Source organism: Aythya fuligula, chromosome 5 (assembly GCF_009819795.1).
Source record: "Aythya fuligula isolate bAytFul2 chromosome 5, bAytFul2.pri, whole genome shotgun sequence".
In the NCBI taxonomy this organism is placed as follows: domain Eukaryota; kingdom Metazoa; phylum Chordata; class Aves; order Anseriformes; family Anatidae; genus Aythya; species Aythya fuligula.
In genome coordinates this window covers 23678244-23700257 of record NC_045563.1, presented here as the reverse complement: position 1 = coordinate 23700257, position 22014 = coordinate 23678244, and the positions used below count along the sequence as shown (strand labels likewise).

Genomic DNA, 22014 nt, shown 5'->3' with positions numbered 1-22014 from the left:
CATATGAGAAGAAACTCAGCAGGTTAGAATTAGACTAGCTGAGGTTTGGAAAGTAGACAGCAGAGGGTGGTGACAGCTCAGTCTCATCACTGGTGGCCTTAAGAAGATGTAGAAGGAATCTCATTCCCTGTTTCACATGACAGAAGTACTCCTTTCTCTCTATTAAAACAAACACCAGGAAGTCGTGGTGGAGTTTTGTTTTCAGTGTATGTTTAATTAAATCTCATTGTCACAGGATATTGTGGAGACCAAAGATGTGGAGAAGCCCACCAAGGGATTAGATACATTCACTGCAGCTAAATCCACAAGTAGCTACTAAAAATATGTGCACAGGAAGCTCCTAAAGCTCTGAAAGCTGGATGCACAGTCCAGGAGGTGAACCATTACATACATATCTGCTTCTTCTTTTTCTTCTGTAGGTATCTTCAGATGGATAGTGTCAGAGATAGGGTGCTGGACCATGTGGATTGGTATGCTATAGCCAAGTTGGAAAGCTGGATCACCACAAGGCTATGATTTTTCTGAAGTTCATATGGAATTTAGGATGTAGTTGGGAACTGACTTTCCACCTACAAAGCATTATACCTGGGATACAGCATTGAATAACTCAGGAGCAGCTTCCCTGCACAACTGCAAACCAGAGTTTCACTTGCTGGTCTGGAAGCAGGCGGTAATAGTGATTAGCAGTGGAAAGACACTAGACAGCTGTAATCATCTAAATGCCTTCCTATTAACCATGTGAGAAACTAAATCCTCACAATCACATTCATTAGTAAATGCTAATGACAAACTGACTACATGAAGTTTCATTTGATTAGGTATAAGAATCCTACCCCAATATAATTACATTACACAGAATGACCTAAAAAAAATAAAACCAGCCTGCCTTGGAGAGCAAATGACTGTTAATAGTAAGAAACAAGCAGAGAAGCCCTGTCCTTGCAGTACAAGGACTGCTCCTGCTGCCAAGCAGCTTGACTGCACCCACATGCAACCAACAGCCCGTGGCGAATGGCACAGTGTGGCCAGGTTCCCTCAGCCGATGGTAAAATGCCACCAAGGTGCCTGGGGCAGCTCTAGCCTCACTGCAGGACCTGCTGCTGTGACCCATCCTGGCACAGCCCTGAGGATGCAGCGGATGTTGAATGCGAGCAGGACTGAGCCAGTCTGGCTGCAGCACATCGTGATGATTCACGGTGTATTAGCCTCATTCAGAAAACTCTGAAATGTCATAGTGAGAGCAGATAGCGGGCAGCAGGAGAAATTTGCTTTGTTGATGGCTGTGCTGTTTCTCACCCCAGGGGAACAACGTGGTTCGACGGATGGGGCATTGGTACGAAACATGTGAGCACAATCTGGCTGCCGCTGACTTCAGAGGTGCTGGGTTTTTGCCATCCCTGGCACCCCACGTTGTGAAAGTACGTCACCAGTCTCTGTGCTAGATGTGCTCACTCTTTCCTGCATTTGCAAAGCAGCGTGAGAGCTAAACATAAGAATTCATAGAGAAATGTGAAAATAACACAGCAGACATCAGTCTTCTGAGCAGGCTGCCTTCTTCATAACTTGGCTGATCCTATTCTTGAAATATTGCTGAAAAATATGTTTTCCTGAAATCATCTCCACAGAGCACGCACTGTTGTTAACTAAGAAATAGCTCTGCTCATGGCCTCATGCATTCATATTCAATAGCCACAGCATCTTCCTTCCCTGCTCACAAAGGAAAAGTGGCACAGACTCAGCACCCCAAGTGGTACAGATTTGGGCTCCTCATGCTGGTGAGCAAGAAGAGGTAGGGCTGCTTGCCCCACACACCAGCTGAACATAGTGGAGAAGGAGCTCACAGCGCCCTTGAAGGAAGGCTGAGAGTAATCCTCAGCCAAGCTGAAGCCCACTGAATCTGCAGCATCCATCATTTCTAGATACCCAGATCTGGAGGTGACAAGCGCTATGGCAGTGTCTCTGAACAACAAAATAATCACATGCATCGTGGTCCATTCATAGCATGAAGTACTTCAGAAAAAGAAAAAGAAAAAAAAAAAAAAAAAAAAAGCAGCATGAATCCTGATCCTAGGTATGGCAGTGATGAGAGCATGAGGAGAGTGAAAGCCTGAGCCAGAGGTTTTGGGAGGGGGTCAGACCACAGGAAATCCTTCAGACAGGGAGGCAGAAAAGAAAACATAGCCTCTCCAGAGAGGCTATGTCACATTTCTCCGAGGGCACAAGTCCCTCAGCTGATGAAAGCTGCAACCAAAGAGCCCCTGGGGATCGTGTCACTGCTCCCTTTCTGCTCCCCAGCCTGACTGGTGGCCGCTGTGCACTGCCAGCTGGGGGCCATCGTGTGCACGGAGGCCTCCCAAGCAGCTGGCAGCCCCTCCCGCACCGACCCTGCAGATGAATTCTTTATATGTAATCAAATAAAAGGGAAGGTTATTAGATTTGAATTAGCAGTCACTAACACAATTGATTGTGTGGATTTTGTCATCTAAATGGTCAATGGTAGGACATTTGGATAATTATTACTGTTTAGTGATATTTCTTCAGCTAATTGTTTTTATTGAATGACTCACTTCGATGATGCAGCTGAAATTAGTGAGCAGCTGGGCTCCAGAGGACAGACTTTTATATGCCCAATCCACCTCCCAGAGGCTTCATCCTTCCTGTGAGACAGCACGTGTGGTCCCTCTGGATGCTCCTTAGGCAAGGAGCCGTTTGGGAACTATTTCTGCCAACACATGCCATGGGATGATCCCTTACAGTGGCTCACCCCATCAGGGTTAAATAAACCTGAGCTGAACTTAGCTAACAAACTCAGCCAAGGTGGGGTTTTTCCAGACTCCACTCGAGTGGGTGCCACCTGTGAGGGTAGCAGTGCAACAGCCCCAGGAGCCAAGATGTTCCCTCTTCCACCCTGTTAAACACAACCCACCCTCACCCCTGGGAGCAAAGCCCTGTTGGAGCTGCCCTCCTGCCCGCTTCTCCACAGAGGGGTAAGAGCTGGGTTTGCCCACCTGTAGTGTCTGGAAAAGCCTGGATGAGCAGCATGCTGCTCCAGCAGGATGAGCATACCCATGCCTGTAACCAACAGCTTCTTCTGGGTACGAGGTCTCCCTAGACTACTTCTGTGCCCCACAGAGTGGTGGCATCACAGCAGTGTTTAGCAGAGTCCTCTGTACGGGGCAGCTGAGGAGAGCTGGTAAGGTATGGAGGAGTGGGAGTAGGTCTCAAGGTCACACTGTGCCGGAAACTGTGTTTTTGGGTCATCTGGCTTGTTTGTAATTCTGCTGTACGTTGTCATTTGAGATTGACTGATGGGACTGTGCAGGCTGGATCCACCCACCCTTAACCAGGGAGGAGACGGAGAGCAACCCAGTGCCTCTTCCCAGGTGTGTGCATTACCCCGTGCTGCTCCTGCACAGCCAGCAGAGCAGGGCAGCTGGGGGAGCACCCCTGGCCCAGAGAGCGGGGAGCTTGGGCTCGAGCTTCTCCCTGGTCCCACAGCACTGCTGGCTGTGAGGTGACAGCAACACGACGGGCACACTGCTGTCCTGCAGGGGGTCAGACTCCTGGAAGCCCTGGTAGATGTGGATATTTTGTGGTGTCTTCTCCCTCCCAGGAGCGCGGGGTGAAGCGCTGCCAGCTGGGGAGGGTGCAGAGGGGGCTGCGATGAGCGCGGTGGGATGCAGACTGTGGGAGGGGTTTGTGACTGTGCATGCAGGTAGGAGCAGCATTAAATTATGTGACTGTCAAATGCTTGTTTCACAGAGGGACTAATAAAACTTTGCACAGCTCGGGGGGAAAAACACACCCTTCCCTCCCACTTCCCTCACTGGCTTTCCCACAAACATATTTCGGAGCCTCCACGAATCTCCCCATCTGAAGCATAAAACCAAAGCAGTGGCCCTAAGACCGTGTTGCCAGAGGTCAGGGTTTTCCTAAACACATTATCTGTGTTTCCTGCTCAGAAATGTTGTCCCGGAAGAATTCAAGGACTACTTTTTCCCCACTTGTTCCTGGACATTGAGGGAAGGCAGGCACCGTGTGTCATCGGGGCTACGCTGCGCGCCTCCAGACGTCACCACACCGCCCATGCACAAACCGTCTGGCCAAGAAGGAGCTTATCCCTGAGACATTTCTGCCTGAGGAACACCACAGCCCTTATTCTGTAAGCATCGCCCACTAAATCTGAAGAAATAGAGCCCTGCAGGACGTAACACTGAGTGAGAAGTCATCCCAGGAACGGGTGCAACCTTGGAGGGAGAGAGAGAGACACTTAACTCCATCCAGACTGAAAAATCTGCATGGTGCCTCCATCTGCTCCTGCTTCCTCTGCAGCCCCAGTTACGACTGCCCAGCCCAGCACTGTGGTAATCTGTTCCCCTTTCCTGCATCACCCGGTGCAGCTGGGGGACCCCAGCACCAGCAGGCACGGGCACCCTCTGACATGGACGTGCAGCGGATCTCTTTGCTGTCCCTTGGAGCTCTTCTCATTTGCCCTCCTTAGCTCAGCTACTGTGGGTGCTGCAGCCCTGCTCTCGTCAGCAGCCTTTTGTGAACACAGAGGAAGGATGGGCTGGGGCAGGACATCGTGCCAGAAACACAGCTAGCCCTTGGCAGCACTGCCTGTGCTCCCTGCGGTCACAGCCAGAGCTCCAGGTCTGAGCACAGCCTGGAACTCATCCAGAACAAAACGAGGTTCAAACCTGAGAGCTTTCCCAAGAGCAGCACCGTCAGGAGCACGTCACACTGGGATGCTCGAGGCAAAGCCCCCATGGTGCCGGTTTGGCAGCTGCTGGCACTGACGGGAGTTTCAGACTCAGGTGCTTTATGTGGGGAAGGGGCAGGGGCTGGGGCTGCCCAAGGGCTGCCTGCCTTCGGAGATGGTGTGCGCAAGAGGAACCAACCTCAGGACCTCTGCTCGCAGTCCCAGGGCTTTTTGAGGAAGTACCCAGCCCAAAGTTCATTTTCTGTGGTTCTTTTTTTTTTCTTTTTTTTTCTTTTTTTTCCCCCCTCAAGGTTATGCTCTTAGTATTCTGTCTAGTATTTCCTGCTTCCTTCCCCCTCGGCTCCTCAGCTATCTCACAGACACAGTTACAGCACTCAGTGCATTAGCCCCTGCGTTTGCCACATCCGTCCCCAGGGAAATCCCTGGGCCCACACACAGTTCAGCTGCTAATTCAGGCTTGCCGTGTGCCTGTGTTCTGCGGAGGGCTCCAGCTGCTTCAGCTACTTCCATATAAGCAGCATGTTGGCTTTTTAAACTCACCCAGGCTGAAGAGCACCCTTTGCACCCACCAGCTTTAGGCATCAGTGCTGCACAGAGCAACCCAGACCTGCTATGGCTTGGCTCAGAGGCTGCCCAAGTCAGCCTCTCTTCGGACAGCCCAGCTTTGTCCAGTTCAGGTCTCTAGTTTGTTCAAAATATCATCTCGTACCACATGAAAATTTGCATCTAGAGCCAGCCTCTACCTTCTGGATCCCTAATCCAAAGAAAAAGGAGGTGAGCTCCTTCCTCAGCACATCCCTGCTTGCTGCCTCAACTCCCCCTGTGCCTGGCAGAGGTCTTGGTCTTGAAATCCCTTGGGGCCACTTGTCTGCATGGTCCCATGGTGCTTCTTTCCCCACCTTTGCAGGATTCCTACTTGCTGGGAAAAAGCAGAGAACGTCACGTTATCAAATGTCACAGCTGCCTGCAGGGGAAAGTCCCTTCGTAATTGTCAGTATGCTCCCAGTTCATATTTTCCCTGTCAGGTGCTTCCACTCTGTTTGCAGCCGAAGAAGGGGCTGTACTGATGGGCAGCAATGGTATTCGTGTAGCTGAAGGGGAAGTTGTACAACAAGCCCAAGAGACCTGCCTCTGCTTCCCTGCTCTTCCCCCACCCCACATCTCTCCTGTTCTACATGACAGCGAGCTTTGCTGCAGCGGGCAGCAAGCATCAGCTCAAAGCAGAAGCACTGCAAGCAGCACGCTTCAACAAAACTTCACGGGAGAAATGAAAGGAAAGCACCAAGGAAAGCTTGCCCGCCAAGTGGTAACAGATCTCAAACAAAGTGACCTATATTTACCTTTAAGGCATAACAATAAAAGCAGTTTAAATTTATATGGTACATCTCATCCCTGAGGATCTCCAGATATACAAGCAACTGATACATAAACAGCCCCACAGTTCACACAGAGAAATGCAGATCTTCCCAGGGATGCAACGCGTCGATTTAAGAGAGGCCAGAAATAAGCCACAGTCTAAAAATAAAACCAGAGACTAGCGTGGCCAGTTGGAAATTTGTGTAACAGAATGTCCCTGCTAGGCTCTGGCCCAGACACCCTGCTGAGCTCCCTTTCTGTACCACAGAACAGCCACAGGATGTTAAATGCCTAGTCTGGACCCTAGTCTTTACACACGGAAAAAAGTACCTCCCGTGTTGTTGCCTTGGGTATTATATAAGCCTGAATAAGCCGGGGAAATGTTTCCTACTGCACCCACTGCTGGACTTTTCAGAGCACCTGGCAGTGCCTTGATAGCCTCCGATCGAATGTGTGAGGAGGATGGTAAACAGCCCGCAGGGCACGGTCAGCACTGTGAGACTCATCCAGGCTGACAAAAATAACCTTTGTTTAACTTTGCCCTGTGTCCTTTCAAATTAGTAACAGTCAAATTATTATTAGAAAGTGGGAGGGAAATGTGTTCCCCTCATTTAGCGCTGGACTAGGCGTCTGGACCCGAAAGCAGCCTGGTCCTTATCTCGGCAGCAGCTGTAGATGGGCGGCTGAGATATGCTGGTTTGAACTGCAAAACATGGTCAGAATGACAGCGTTTTCTAGCAAGTGCTTCCTAGCTTCCAGTGCAAAGCAAAATCCTTAATCCTCTAGGGAAATAAAAGGGAGTCCCATTCCAAAGAGCACACAGATTAGACAGGAGATATCTGCACGTGCACTGGCACATGCAGGCTTACTGCTCTGCTTTGCTTTGCTTTTGGCTCTAGCAGCCTGGGCCAAGATCCTGCTGAATGTTGTGCACTGCCCTTCCTGTCATGTTTACTGCGAGACGGGCACAGCCCCTGAGATTCAATGGGAGGAAACAGTTAATAGGTATCTGCAGCAGCAATCACAAAAGGATGAAGTTGAGGGACAAACTCTGGTAAATCAACAGCACCACAGCGACAGCACTAGACAGGTCTCATGATTAGTGTGGCAATCAGGAAATTACAGTTTAATGTGTTTGCTTGAGGAAGCAGCACGAGAATCTTTCATGTCCTTTAAGAACTGATTAAAACCCTACTGCCCCTTTTCAGTATTCAGGCACGCAAGGCTGCTTCTCAGAGCCCCGCCAGCTGCTTGCTGCAAGCTAGAGTAAAAGCAAACATACCATTCCTGCAGCCCCGCAGCCCTGCAAATTGGGTGTTCACAGTACCTAGAGAAGCAGGCACTTTTGCAAAATCCAGTCCTTGGGTATCTGGTGCAAAACCACCTCCCATGGTCCCAGCCTTTTGCATCGGTACAGCGCCATTTAGGTAGCCCCGTTTTTTGGGAATGACCTCAGTACTGTGCTGTCTATGTAACAAGGAGCCAGACCCATTTGCAGAGCATCTCCCACGGATCTTTACTAAGCTCCTTCAGGCAGCAGGGACTCCTAACATAGTCCTAGAGGACAAAAAGGCATTCAGGTTGGCACAAACTACAGCAGCATTCATGAAGTTTGCTCCTGCTTCAGCGTGGGTAGATGTGATCCTTGTGCTGGCCCCGTCCCTGGGTTGGGATGGCTGCTCCGTCCCCAGGGGCACACCACACATGGGCGAAGGGCTGCCCAGCAAATCTGAGCAACCACACAACTGAAAGGGGAAAACCAAACACTGAAAAGTTGAGTTTGTTTCTTTCTGTTATATTTGTTCATGCTTGTGGACTGTATGGAAAATTGTACAGAGTAACTGCTAGAATGAGTTAACTTTCAGGAAAAGGACGGTACCTCAGTGGCATAAAAGCAGCACCGGTGACCTTCACCACAGCTAAGAAACCTTTGTTTTATATTATCTCCTGCACGCTTAAGCTATCCCTCTAAGCAAATATTGTAAAACACTGTTGTTAGCTGAGAGGAGTTCCCGAGAAGATAGCAGCTTTATTTGTTTTAATAGGAGTCCTGCTTGCCCATGCATCCGCTGGCTGTCTGCTACTGTACAGAGATGGATTAGGCTTAGGGCAGAGCCAGTTCTTGAGCCGTGCTTTTGGCTGCCTCTTAGCCTCAGCACTGCCTCACGTCTGGGGCCCTTCATCACTGAGACTGTCAAAGCTACTATTACCACCGGGGACGTCATTTTTCTTTGTACAAAGAAAAACAGCAGAGACGTCAGTAAATGTGCAGCACTGATGTGCACCCACTCCCACCCAAAGCTCAGCTCCTGCTGCCAGGGCACAGCCAAGCACCTGGGCACCATGGCCCCGTGCAGCAGAGGCTGGTGCTGCCTCTGCCGGGGCAGGAAGTGGGCTGATCTTTCCATCCAGAAATCATTTTCCATCTCCTTTCTGCCACCTACAACTGGCTGAAGCACCACAGCGTTCAGATGTACACAAAATGAGAGCATCTCAGCTCGCGTGCCTCCAAAATGAGGTTTCTGCTGGCAAACATTTTCCAAAAATAGCCCCGAGGTTGCCTGTGACAGCAGCTGGAAGTCACTTGCAGAGGCAAAGAACTTGTTTTGCTGAACTCGGTTTCCAGCCATCGCAGCGAGGACGGGAAGTTTGCAAGCTTAATTTCTGCATAGCTTTGGTGAGGCAGCTCGGTGCTTGCTGGGCTCGGTGCCCCTGCTAGTTGGATCAGGAGCTTGCTTTCCATCTCCCCTCCTTGCTTTTGCACAGAGGCAGGTGGGAGGAGAATCATTTGTTAATTAAATTTCCCCTGCCAATTTACATTAAAAAGGGGAAACTCTTTCAAGAAGCTCGCAAAACTTTCATAACCCTTAACCTATAAAAGAAAGAGCTTCACGGCTTTTCTAAACCTGCCCAAAAGCACCACCGGGTTGTCCCAGGCCCAGAGATGAATAATGAAAAAAAGCCCAGGAATGGTACGGCTGGGCTGAAAATCAGAAACATCTGTTTACGGAAAGCCAGGCGTCTTCCCTCTCCTCTGGCTCCCCCTTTCATCTTTGGATTTTCTCACAAGCCCTTTTTTTCAAAGGGACACCATCCCATGGGAAAATGGCAAATGCAAAAAAAAACCTCTCCGACACTGTTAGTCAGCGAGGCCAGCAAGAGTTGCAAGAGGAGAAAAATTCTTAATGGGAATCCCCCCCACATCTGAGAAGCGGCAGCAAAATTCACCAGGGAAAAATTCAGCATCGTCAACCTCCCCGGCGCCTTTTATCCATGTGGGAGCCCGCGTCTGTCCCGTTCTCACTGTGCACGGATGGGAGGACACTGGTAATGAGGAGCAGGGAATAACTGAAATGGATGCAGAGAGTAAGGGTGCTTGGGAAACGAATGAAGCTCCTGTGTCTGTGTGGAGGGCCTGAAGCGTCCTGCTTAGCCTTTGACAGGGTCTGGACGTACAGAGCAGAGCAGGATCCTCCTGCCTGCTCCTAATCCCATGGGCTCCTCCACCAGAGATGCGAGATCCTTCAGGTGCTGTGTGGCACCCTCACACCTGCAGGCTCTGCGCTCTTTCACACCAGCCGTCTGCAGCATCCGAGTCTCTCCAAAGCCTGCTACCCCCTAAATTTATGCCAAAATTATTAGCATCACGGTGACCCGACCCAGCCTTTGGCACACGGGGCGCAGAAGCAGCCCCACAGCACACCCCAAGCTCCCCTCCTGCACCCCCAAAGCCCCGCTCGGCCTCCGGGGGAGAGCCCAGGAGCCGGGGGAGCTGCAGCGGGCAGGGGGCCCCGCGGGGAAGCCCCCGGGGGGGGCCGGGCGGCGGCGTCCCCCCGCGGGGCTCCGAGTACTTCCCCGCCGCGGGCAGGGCAGGGCCAGGCAGGGAGGGCGCAGGGAATTCCGCCCAGCCGAGCCGTGCCGAGCCGTGCGGTGCTGTGCAGAGCCGGGCCGGCCCCCATCCCTGCCTCCCTCCCCACCCTGTCGCCGCCCCTGGCGCCGAGCAGGACCGGACTCGCCCGGCGAGGCCTTGAGAGGCTGGAAATTCCCTTGGCGGCGGCTCCTCCCCCGCAGAAATCCCCTCCGCCGCCGTCTATATGCGGAGCGCCGCCGCCGCCGCCGCTCACTCGCGGATGCCCGCCCGGCCGCCAGCACCGGCCCCGCTCCCAGCCCCGCTCCCGGCCGCGCTCCCGGCCCCGCCAGCCGCCCTCCTCAGCGCCCTCCTCAGCGCCCTCAGCGCCCCGCCGCCATGCTGAGCGCCCGCCTGGCCGCCGAGCCGCCCGCCGCGGAGGGCTGCGAGCAGCCCCGCAAGGAGCGGCCGGCCGGGCTGCTGCCGCCCGACGACCGCCACGACAGCGGGCTGGACTCCATGAAGGAGGAGGAGTACCGGCAGCTGGTGCGGGAGCTGGAGGACATCCGCCTGCAGCCCCGCGAGCAGCCCGCCCGCCCGCACGGCTGGGCGCAGCAGCTGACCGAGGACGGGGACACGTAAGTCGGGGACGGGGACGGGGACGGGACGGGACGGGGATGGGAACGGGAACGGGAACGGGGTCGGGGCCGCCGTCGGGGAGGCGCCGGGCGGGGAGCGGAGCGCGGAAAGTCCCTGGAGCGGCGCCAGGGAGAGGCGGCTCCCGCTGCCGTCGGAAAGCCCCGGCCGCCGAAAGCCCCGGCTTTCGAAACCCGCACATGACTGGGGCCGTGCCCCGGGCACCTCGTCACCCGCGTTCCCGCCGGGGGGGGACTGGGGCTTTTGCGTAGGTTGGCTTAATTTTTTATTTATTTTTTAATAATATATATATTTTTTTTGGATGCAGTTTTCTCCACTTGGCGATTATCCACGAAGAAAAAGCCCTCAGCCTGGAGGTGATCCGGCAGACCAGCGGGGACCGTGCCTTCCTGAATTTCCAGAACAACCTCAGCCAGGTACTTTCACCTCGGCACCCTGGGGCACGGATCAACCCCCCTACCGCCCCCACAAAAGCCCTGCGGGGAGTTCCCAAGGAAAAATCGCTTTTTTAATTCAGTGGATATTAAATCAAAGCCTACGTTCAGGAAAGCACCCGAATGACTCCGACCGGTGTTGATGCAACACTGTCTCCCCAGCAGCGGCCTCTTACCGCCCCCATTTTTCAAATATGATGCAATGGGTCTCATCCCTCCTCGCTGGGATGTTAATGATACCCTTCTTATGGATTGCATGTCCGGTATCTGGAGAGCCCCGAGTTCATTGCTTCCAGACTAACGAGCAGCTCTGCACTATGTCAGGAAGCGTAACGAACTGACTTTGTGGGGTGTGTTTTCAGTTGGGCAGAAATCCACAAGCAACTGCAGGGTTTTTGTGTTCAGACACTGCTGCAACATCTGCCGTGTAACTCACAGGTTTCTCTTTTCTGTTTTGCCTGCAGACTCCCCTTCACCTGGCAGTAATCACTGATCAGCCCGAAATCGCTGAGCACCTCCTGAAAGCTGGATGCGACCTGGACATCAGGGACTTCCGAGGAAACACCCCGCTCCATATTGCCTGCCAGCAGGGATCCCTCAGAAGCGTCAGCGTCCTCACGCAGTACTGCCAGCCCCACCACCTCCTCGCTGTCCTGCAGGCAACCAACTACAATGGTATGCACACGCCGCCATACGCACACCTCAATACACGGCGCTGCAGACGGGGCTGCTGACTTCTGGAGAGCTGGAGAAGCAGCGTTGTTCCCATTTTAATGCTGAGGAGGCCCCAGAACAACGCAGTGTCTGACTTCCTTAAAATGTCACAGGCTGCATCTCCTAGGCCTCCTCGCTGTTGATCATTGGCTCTCGTGGCTTTGAATTTTGCATTTTTAATGAGTGCTTTTGCAGCACTCAATACAGTTATATTTTATATTTTTGCATGTTCCTCTTTTTTTTTGTTGTTACAATAAGCCACAGTTAAATACTGGAATAAAGCCTCTTAAGAAATCTTTCCAAATCCAGCCCTATTATCCACACTTGATTGAAGTTGGAAAGCTCTTCTGGAAAATACCCCTTTGTTCTGGATGAATTGCAAACTTAAATATCATCCTATCCTACCATCTTGACTGAATTATTAACTGAATTATAGGGCATTATATTAGACTTAACTCAAATTTTACCTTCATTTATGTCTTACAGGACATACGTGTCTCCATTTGGCATCTATTCAAGGATATCTGGCAGTTGTCGAATACCTGCTGTCCTTGGGAGCAGACGTAAATGCTCAGGTATGTAACTTACACCATGAATTTAACTGAACAGGGCTGTGTAGTCACAAGAATCAACAGGTCTGACGCCAGCAAGCCCAGCTCTCCTAACATGCAATACCTTGTGTTATTTCCAAACAGGAGCCATGCAATGGCAGAACAGCGTTGCACTTGGCCGTGGACCTGCAGAATTCAGAGCTGGTGTCACTTTTGGTGAAGCACGGGGCAGACGTGAACAAAGTGACCTACCAGGGCTACTCCCCTTACCAGCTCACGTGGGGAAGAGACAACTCCAGCATACAGGAACAGCTGAAGCAGCTGACCACAGCTGATCTGCAGATGTTGCCCGAAAGCGAGGATGAGGAGAGCAGTGAATCTGAGCCCGAGTTCACAGAGGATGAAGTAAGTGGCCATTTGCACCTTTTCAAGAGATGGGTCAAATCCTGCCCTTTGTGGTTTGGCTGGTGCTGCTCTGATGACCTCTTACCTACATAACTTGTGGGGATAAATAGCTCCTAAAGCAAGGTTACACTGCCAACTGTCAGAAAGGTGGCAAGTTGGGGCAGAGATATAAATAGAAGAAGCTTAAGAATAAAATATAAACAATACACTGGGGAATGGAGGTTAACTTCACATGATGCACGCTTCTGAGCGTTGTTCTGTTCCTGACACCTACAGAACCTTATGAGATAAAATTTAAGTTAATTGGTGTTAAGTTAATTGGTGTTTTTTGCCTCCCCAGCATTTGTTTTTCTGACGTTAGAGCAAACGTAACCATTTCAGTGTAGAAATTGTAGACACCACTGAAGTCAGGGCACACAGCATTTGGCTGTTTTCCCAGAGTAGATAGGATACTCCCAGTAGGAGTTTTGCATTAACAGCATTCTCTGTTTTTCTTTCAGCTTATGTACGACGACTGCTGTATTGGAGGACGACAGCTGGCATTTTAAAGCAGAGGTTTCTGTGAAAAGTGACTGTGTACATATGTATAGAAAAAGGACTGACTTCCTTCATTTAAAAAGAAAGTCTAAATGCAGAGGAGAAGACAGTACCAAAATACTACACTGCCCAGCCAGGAGCACGAAATGGTAATAAGAACAGTTGGTTCCACGTTCTCACCTGTATTTAAGTAGCAGGAGTGGGATGTGTAACATCGTTAGAGATCTGTGATTACGCACACCACCTGATAAAGAGCTGTATATCTCATCGTCTCAGCCAGCTGAAGATAACAGACTACTACTACACATCCAGCGTGCTGCTGACAGAAATGCATTCAAGAGCTACCTTGCAACGCGGAGTACCACGAGGGATGTTGTTCCCTAGAGGCCAGATGGGCTCATACAAACGCCCCATGTGCTGGAGGCTGTGTGTTGGGCTGGTGTAAGGCTGTTGGCACTCCTTTGCCTTGCTGACTGACCCCAGGTGCTCTTGGGGCGCAGGGCAGCAGGCAGAGGAGTTAGAGAGGAGATGTGGCCTCCTGGCTGTTACGAGAAAGGTAGCAATGATGTTAACTGTGGGCATTGGAAACAACGCGTTTCACACCGTGTGTGTCATAATTGCTACACTTTTTAGCAAATGTATAGAATGTAAATACTGTACATTTTTGTTTATAATTATTTTGGTACATGTGAGATATGTATTTATTAAAAAAAGTCAGATTACTGTACCTGGCCTGTGAAGCAATTTGTTGTACCTCACTGTCCTGAGCTGCGTGGGACCCACACGGTTAGCTTTCTCAGAAGTACTTGACACTTACTAGACCTACAAGGTCAGAGGCCCGGGGGTTTTAGGGGGTTTACTGCAGTAGGAGTAAGACATCTAAGCAGCTTTCAGCTCTCAGCCCTTCTGCAGCTAATTTTAGCAGTACACGTAGGTGTAGCTTCCTGTGCCCGTTGTCGTGGGCGGGTAGGGGGCTGGGATTCCCCCTCTGTCACACAAGTGCCAGACCGCCCAGGCCATGCGGAGACTTCCAGACCATCTCTGGTGGTAAATGCCCGCCCTGGTGGCACCTTTTGTTCCATCTCCGGTGGCTGCGGGCACAGCCAGGATGCAGAACGTGGCTTGAAACTTGGCTGCTCTTGTGTTGACTTGCTGAGGGAGGTTTGCAGAGCAGCACCGTGCCTGCCTTCCCTCTCATTTATCACAGCCCAGCTCCGGTTTGAACTCGGACACCTTCAGACTTTCCAGCGGGGATTTCCACAGGAAGAGGGAGCGCATGCCCGGGAAGGAGCGCTGCTGCTTCACCCCCCTGAAATTCAGGCAGGGGCCTCCCCCTCCTCCCCACTGCAGGAGCTGCAGCCATCCCCACACAGTCTGCAGCAGTGCAGTCAGGGGCCTTAAAGCCTTCCAGTTTTTCCTCCGTGTTTTCTCCAGGAACTAACACAGAATCATGTAGTTTAAATTCCCATCTGCATCTGATCGCCTGTTGCAGAGCAGGGCTGATTTTAGCTGCAGACACCAGACCATTACGCGATCACATAGAGTCCATTGAGAGAAATGGGGCCATGCCCAGTTCCTGTGCCACACTCCTCCCACATCACGACCCCGAGATTGGGATGGGGTGCGGCAGAGCTGCTGACGCAGGACCAAGCTCTGCCAGCTCCGCTGGCCAGGGGACTCCTGTGCTGCTGGCAGCCGGCCACCCTCAAGAGGTTGTGAGGGCTCCAGGTTGCACAGGACACCCATCACCTTTCCCACCTCCCTCTTTTTGGGGGGTTTCTGACACACAACCTGCACAAAGGACTGTTTGGTATGAGGAAGAGCACTGCATCTGGCTGGGTACTTCCTAATTTGCATGGGAGCCAAAGGCCATTGTGGAAGTGACTACATAGAAATTGCCATCCTGAGTCATTTGTATTTCCCTTCCACTCTCATTTCATTAGAATTGGCCAGGTGTACACACTGAAACTTCCTTCTTGCAGAAAGGGCCATGCCCAAATTTCAAGCCTGCAATGTTTTCCAGGATTGGGGCTGGGTTAAAATCTGCCAAACCTTCTTGGGCTTTGGGCCTCACCCTGCACTCCTGCAGATTTAGCAGCCACTAAATCTGAGCTGGGGGTGGAGGGGATGGGGGGTTTACCTACCTGCTGCAGGGTTTTTCACCAGCAAAGAATCCCAGTTGGCTTCAAGCCTTTCTTGACTAAATACCATGTTGCAATGGCTGAAAATAAAAAAGACAATGGTTCCTTCAAGTAGCTGCACTTCTTGTTTCCCACTGACAAAACATGGGCTTGAAATGCTGTCAGGGCCCTTTGGAGGCATTCACCACCTGTAGATATCAGCGTTCTGGAAGTGCTCGTGTACGTGGCTGTACGTGTATTTAAATATTTAAATACAAATATTTAAATAGATACCATCTGAATACAAATATTTTTTACTGAAAAGCTGGAGGGAGGGAGGGAAGTGTAGTTATCAGGAGTACCAGACTGGCTGAGTACTTTTGGAGGCAGTGGTACATTCCCTGCTGCCCATTGCAACATTTAGGCAAACAATATATTAGGTAGGTGCTGTTATAATGTTGTAAGAATTCTGTAATGACTTAATAAATTAAGCAAATGCTTTACTGTACAAGGAAGTTTTGCAGCTAAACAAATTATTGCCAAGGTACTGCATGTTGGTTATGCTGCTGTTTGCCTTCATCAGTCATGCAAAATTAACAAAGTACCAAAAATGCAGGAACCACAGTTAAAGCAAGTAGGACAGAGATTAATGAGAGAATTTGCGTTTATTCACAAAATAGGTTTGGGCATGTTGTGTATTTGTGGCCACTCCACAGTGTACATTGCTAGCACGGATTTATTCAGTGCAGCGTTTTGCCTTTTCACTTGATGCAACTTGATCATGCTGTAACACAAAAGTGAGGCCTGTCCACTATATGTCACTCACACACCCACCCCCAAAAAAGCAAGTTCTGACACATGTCCTAAACCAATGCATATCTGCACTGCTTCCGCCTTTTCCACACCTATGCCTTTAGAAAGATCTTCTGAGACTGGTTTTGGTGATAACCTTCTGCCTTTATGCCTCTTCCCTGGCATGCTGGTAGATGTCTCATTAGTAGAACTGGGAGAAAAAGCTCCTTGGGTATTCATTCTGCCAGCATCACTTTTTTTCTTATTCTGCCACCACAGCTGCTATTAACAGAGCAACTCAACCTGTTCTTGCTTGTCTGCTTCCTCCTGCTAATGCTTCTCCATGTTGGCCCAGGGTTCAAAATTCTCTTCCAGCACCTGTCCTGGGTGGCTCAGCAAGCTTTAAAGACTTCCAGAACAGCTTTGCTGCCACAGATCAGGGTCTTACAGAAAATCATAAAAAGATGGCCATTATCTAGCAATAGTGAGCATTCTCTCCCAACTTCAACAACCTGTGGTTTAATGACTGCCGGAGATCAAGGTGGCCTCCTTCATAAGAAATGGTTCTTGATGGGGGTTTTATTCCACAGACTTTGTTAACTGCTTCTGAGGTGACTGCACACCTCTGACATTGGCAGCATTTTGTAGGAAGGACTGCCTCAGTCCACTGATAAATGGTGTGAGGAAGCACATCTCTTCGTTTGGTCTGGCCATCAGATAACTTCCCTTGAAATGCCCCTGTAGGGCTTCCCACTGCAGGATTCTTCATCCCTGCTGTCCCTCAGAGCAAGGACAGGCACAAAGCAGCACATTTCTCTGTTTCCTTATAAATTCTCCCAGTATATATATTTTTTCTAATGTAGTCACATCTACTGCTATTAGCAGACTCAGTTCTTTCCATCAGCCTCCCTTCTCAGCACCTTGGTTCTCTCTTCCACCCACAGCAGCAGGATCCACCTTTTTCTGTTCTTTTCTCCCTTTCAGGCTGAGCATTTCCCTCAGGTCCCTCCACTTCTCTTCCTGCACCAGTGTCCCCATGAACTTATTCACTCATCCACCTTTATGACATTGCCCTGCATGAGCTTGCATTTTTGTTTCCAGCCTTTCCCCTCACCCATCCTTGTAAAGCAATTCGATAATCCCTCAGGGATATTCCCATACTTCCTCATATTGCACACGCAGAGCTGAACTATCTATTTCCTCCCACACCTTCTTCTTCCTCCTCATACTCTCTCTCTCACCCCCCCAAGTACATTGGGACCCTTCTCCTTAGTTCATTGCAGAATGTGTAAAGGTGAGGGTGCCTCGCCTCAGCAGGGCGAGGTGGCCATGAGCTTGGGCAGCTCTCTGCATGAGGGGCCTACACTTGGCCAACACGGGGGGCTGTAACTCTTGCTCTCCTCCTCCTTCAGCCCACTGGCATTCGGAATTGGCTCCCTGGCACTTTTGCGTTTTACACAGGGGACACAGCACAGAAGCACTATCAGACAGACAGGGCCGAGGCCCAGCGTTCAGCAACCACTCGCCCACATGCAGCCCATGGGCGCGGCCGCCCACCTGCCCCAGCAGGACTCCATGTACCAAAGGGCAGCGAGGCCTCCAGCACCTCTAATCTGTTTTAAAAGCTGCTGCTGGCTTTGCCCCAGTTCAGTTTTTGGGGCAGTGGCTGTGTGGGCTCTCCCCATCTCCAGCAAGAGCCGGTCACAGCTGTGGCACCTTTGGGCAGCTCTCTGAAGCCTGCACATCAGAGCCAAAAGGCTCTGTTTAAACGCTGACACATTTATCAGGCCACAGTGTACGAAACCAAAGTCCAGAGTGCCTGAAACAGAAACACCCCCCGCCCTGGAGATCCGGCTTCCTTTCCTCCCCCTCACTCTGGCACTCAGCTCTTCCCAAGGCCATCTCCTTGTCTGGTTTTCCAAACAGGACTTTCTAGCCTGGATCAGAATAAAGCTGGGGATTTCCCTGCACAATCCTTTCCGCAATGTGACAGCTTTAGGGCCATCACAAGCAGCTGCAATGGGCTCTGTCACCTTTCCCAGCAGTGGCCATGCAGCCTTGGACCTACCCAACACTGGCCACGGCTTGGTGGAGGCTTCACCAACTGGCTGGGCAGACTGGGTCCTCACACCAACCCCACCTCCTGTCCCCCAAGCCTCCAGCAGACCCAATCCTCCAGGTAGAAGTCCCAGGGGCACAGATGCCAGCAAGATTTGTGGGTGCTCCTGGAGAGGCAAGGGGAACCCTTCTAGGGCCTGGATGTTGGAGGATGGCATCCAGATTTGGATGGCTTAACCCCCTTGCTAACATTCAAGTGTAGAGGGCTTCCTGCGCTGCTCCTCAGCCTGCCTCTTCCTGGCCCTTGCCAATGCCTGGGTGCTCTAGAGAGTTTATGCAAACTAACTGAAATCGTCCATTTGATGTGCTTAGTTCAGTTTTTGATGTGTGTCTTGCTTGGAAGGTGCAGGCCTCTTTTAATTTAAATCTTTTTTAAAATCCCAGTTTTAGCTAGCTGAGATTAATTTCCTGCATGTCTTTCAAGGGACACCCTACAGAGAAGCTTGTCATCCCTCCAACCAGAAGCAAAATGCAAAATCTAACGTGAAGCTAAATGAGCGAATACGTGCAGAGTGCTGCAAGACTGTCACACAGAAAGAGCCTTAAAATGCAAACATTTTTAACACAAACGCACCCAGCAAAGTGCACATGGCTGCAATTACAGTGCAAGCCTTAACTCAGTTAATTATTACCCCAGGATTTCAGTAGCTCGGAGGAGGGTGTTTCACAAAGAGGTAGGGAAGAGTTCTGTGAGTGCTGCTGCTGCACTTCACAACCCTGTTTGTCTGCACCTGGGACTGCCCAGGTGTTGAGCAACAGGCAGCCCACGCCAAGAAGCACCGAGCAGCTTTCAATAAGGGGCTGTACTAGAGGAGCTGAGCTGCCCTTTCCCACCTGCATGGGGAAAGGACACACGATTTCCAAGCCAGAGCTCTAAGTACATGCTGAACCGAGAAGGACTGAAAGTCAGTAATGATAGCTGCCTGGCCTGTGTGATATACAGAGTGAAACCGCCCTCTTATTTCAGTTTTTCTAAGTGGATGGGTTTCCTCTCCAGCCTGCGTCAGGGCTGTTGCTTCTGGGTTCAATATAAAATGCCGATTTGACTACTCATCACAGCCTCTCTGAGAAGCTTTGCCCCAGCAAACAAGCAAACAAATAAATAAAACCTCCCTTAAGCTGCATGAAGACTACTTACTCTGGGCTGTGCCGAGATGGGTTTGGGGAAAACCCTTCAGAAGAGGGAGATTCACACCACCCACTCGCCCCCAAATAGACTTGACCTCCACCTCCTGTCTCATAGCCTATGAAATTTCCCGAGCTGTAGCAGAACATCCCACAACCTCCATATGCCTGCCTGAGCCCTGTCCATGCTCCCATCCTTGCAGGCCTGACCCACAGCAGCAGCAAGCTGAAACACCTGGCACCGATATGCTGGGATATCCCACTGTAAAGAAGTCCCACTTGCACCCTGGTTCACTTGCTGAGGTGATTGTTTTTCATATGAAAATGTCTTCAAGATTTACCACTGTGTCATCTCTGGACATGCTCCTGCTTAAGAGATGTGGACAGCAACATGAATGGCCAGGACTTCTGGCCAGCGTCACCTTCAGCCACTGGGTGCCTGGCCGCAAAGCCCGTTTCCCTTCTCTGGGAAAGGAGGCTGACCTGCAACACACACAGAGTATCCACTTCCCTTCGCAAACCATTCCTGTTTCTGAAGGACTTGTGAAGCCAGGAACTGATAAATCTTCATTTCCCTTTTCAGAAAAGTCTTGACAAAGTGGGATGAGGAAACCGCTGGGGTTATTTTGCAGTCGGCTTCTTTTGGTGCTTCCTTCCTTCCAAGCAGAGTCCAAGGAGGTCTTCCAAGATGAGTTGCTCTGGGAAGCCCATTCCTAAAAATAGCTGTGTTGAGGGGCAGGAGAAAAGAGGAAAGAGCTGCAACCACACACTGCACAAAAACAGAGAAGAGCACATCAGTCAGTGTGCAGCAGCAGTGTGGCATAAGTAGCACTGAACACATTTTTCACAAACATTAAGGCATGTGTAGTCCCACCTGTATCTCAGCATCCTGTGAAGGAATGCCAATTTCACCAAATGTTCTGCTTAATTTAATAACTAGTTGAATAATTCAAAAATTCCATTTTTTTCCCCCAAAGGGAATATTTTGTTTTGTTTTAGTTAGAAAAAAAATATATTGTTTAAAACTTTTGTATGATTAAAATAATATTGAGAACTTCCAAGCTGAAACAGAGTACTCAGTAGACTCAGAAAACAAGCCTTTATTTCATTTTTTCTTAGTCTTTGGAAACTTCAGATGTTTCTTTTGTCACTCATCCAAAACAATTTTTCTCCCAAGCTTTCGAGACTGTGATAAGACATAATTTCCTCTCCCCCTCTTCTCTTGACTCATGTGAACTGGGCATACCTCTCTGACCTGGGGCGTGCTGTGTCATCCGTGAAGAGTCAACCCCAAAATTTGCATCCAATAGTAGTCTATACAATAGCTATTAAACACCTCAGGCTTGTTTAGGGACAAGTTTTCAGGCAGCCTTGCAATCGGTGGCCTTCAGTCAGGTCTCCTCTGCTGCCTCTTGCAGTCACAGGCGCTCACCCACCTCACCCACGTAGATCCCATTTCCTGTATCCACTGACTGTATCTTTCAGCTGCTCTGGATACACCAAACATTAGGAGAAAGCTGAGCTCACAGGAGGAGATATTTTCCAAAATAGATCCTGAGGGCTTTTTTTTTTTTTTTTTTTTTTTGTGGTGAAACACTTGAGGTGGTAAAGCAATCATGAGCATGCAGCTTCTCACAGGTTAACGGGTGCTGATTCGGGCATCTCATGACAAGTGTCCTGATGTGGAAGATTTTACCCGTGACTTACACCATGTATGTCTCCGCACTGATTCAACTGAAGGCATGAAGCCAATGCACATGACCCAGGGAGTATTAGGTATTTCCCATGCAGATGCTCTCATTTAGCAGCAAAGCTGAATGAAAGGAGCTCAGTGTATCCTCTTCCTGCAGGCAAGTCCCCTGCATTGCAGACAAGTTTGTCATGGAACACCACCACACAAGGCTTCTTAGCATCACCTTAAGAAAAAAAAAAAATATTTCTACAGCTTCACTAACCTTACATCTGAACCTTTGGCAGATGTCAGCAGAAACTGCATATTCCTCATAACCAGAATACAAAGAAAAATGGGTATAGCTTTGTTAGCCATTTTGCTTAATGTCATATGAAATATCACATTCATTGCCAATCCCCAAAGCACCTGAGGTCCATCTCTGAGGACAGCCAAAACTAGCAAGGAAACCCTTTGGGAGCAGCCTCCCCCTAGGCAGAGATGACCATGGCCCAGTGCGGATGGGAAGAATGATGCAGCACTGCTGGGTCCCACCAGAAAGGGGACTTTCAAGAGTGAGCTAAAAATCAAGCACGCCCAAACGACAGGGCAGACTTTTCCATCCCGTTTCCTCACCACCCAGCCGAAGCGCAGTGCTGTGATGCATGCAGAGCACTTGCTGTTTGGTCCTGGTGGCTGCTTGCTCTGTGGCGTGGGGTCCATGACGTGGTGCTCCCCACTTCATGCCCATAGTGGAAGCAGGAGGCCAACCCACCCCAGCAGCACGCCGTGTGCCCCGAGCCCTGTCCCGTGAGCTGTGGGGGACATGCTTCACAGAACCACGGAAGGAAATCAAAGATGAGATAGGTGAGATGGGTGAAGTGTGCAGAGCACGGTCCCGCTCAGCCCAATCGCTCCGTCACCAGCATGCACGAATCCAGAGCTCGGGGGCAGAACTCACCAAAA

The 22014-nt window shown here is 50.5% G+C and overlaps 1 protein-coding gene across 1 annotated transcript; it reads left to right on the top strand.

The window, feature by feature from the left end:
• The first annotated feature begins 10325 nt into the window (after positions 1-10325).
• Positions 10326-13923, top strand: NFKBIA (NFKB inhibitor alpha). The gene is made up of 6 exons (XM_032188536.1): positions 10326-10564; positions 10891-10999; positions 11482-11692; positions 12218-12306; positions 12427-12687; positions 13188-13923. Exons 1-6 carry the CDS (start codon positions 10326-10328, stop codon positions 13233-13235), a joined length of 957 nt encoding a protein of 318 aa, XP_032044427.1. The 3' UTR covers positions 13236-13923.
• The last annotated feature ends 8091 nt before the right edge of the window (positions 13924-22014 follow it).

What these genes read in the sequence shown, in the direction of transcription:
- NFKBIA (XM_032188536.1), top strand. Translation starts at nt 10,326, where the DNA reads ATGCTGAGCGCCCGCCTGGCCGCCGAGCCGCCCGCCGCGGAGGGCTGC. An exon ending in CTGACCGAGGACGGGGACAC is followed by an intron (nt 10,565 to 10,890) that starts GTAAGTCGGGGA and finishes TTTTGGATGCAG; the next exon opens with TTTTCTCCACTTGGCGATTA. An exon ending in GCAGGCAACCAACTACAATG is followed by an intron (nt 11,693 to 12,217) that starts GTATGCACACGC and finishes TATGTCTTACAG; the next exon opens with GACATACGTGTCTCCATTTG.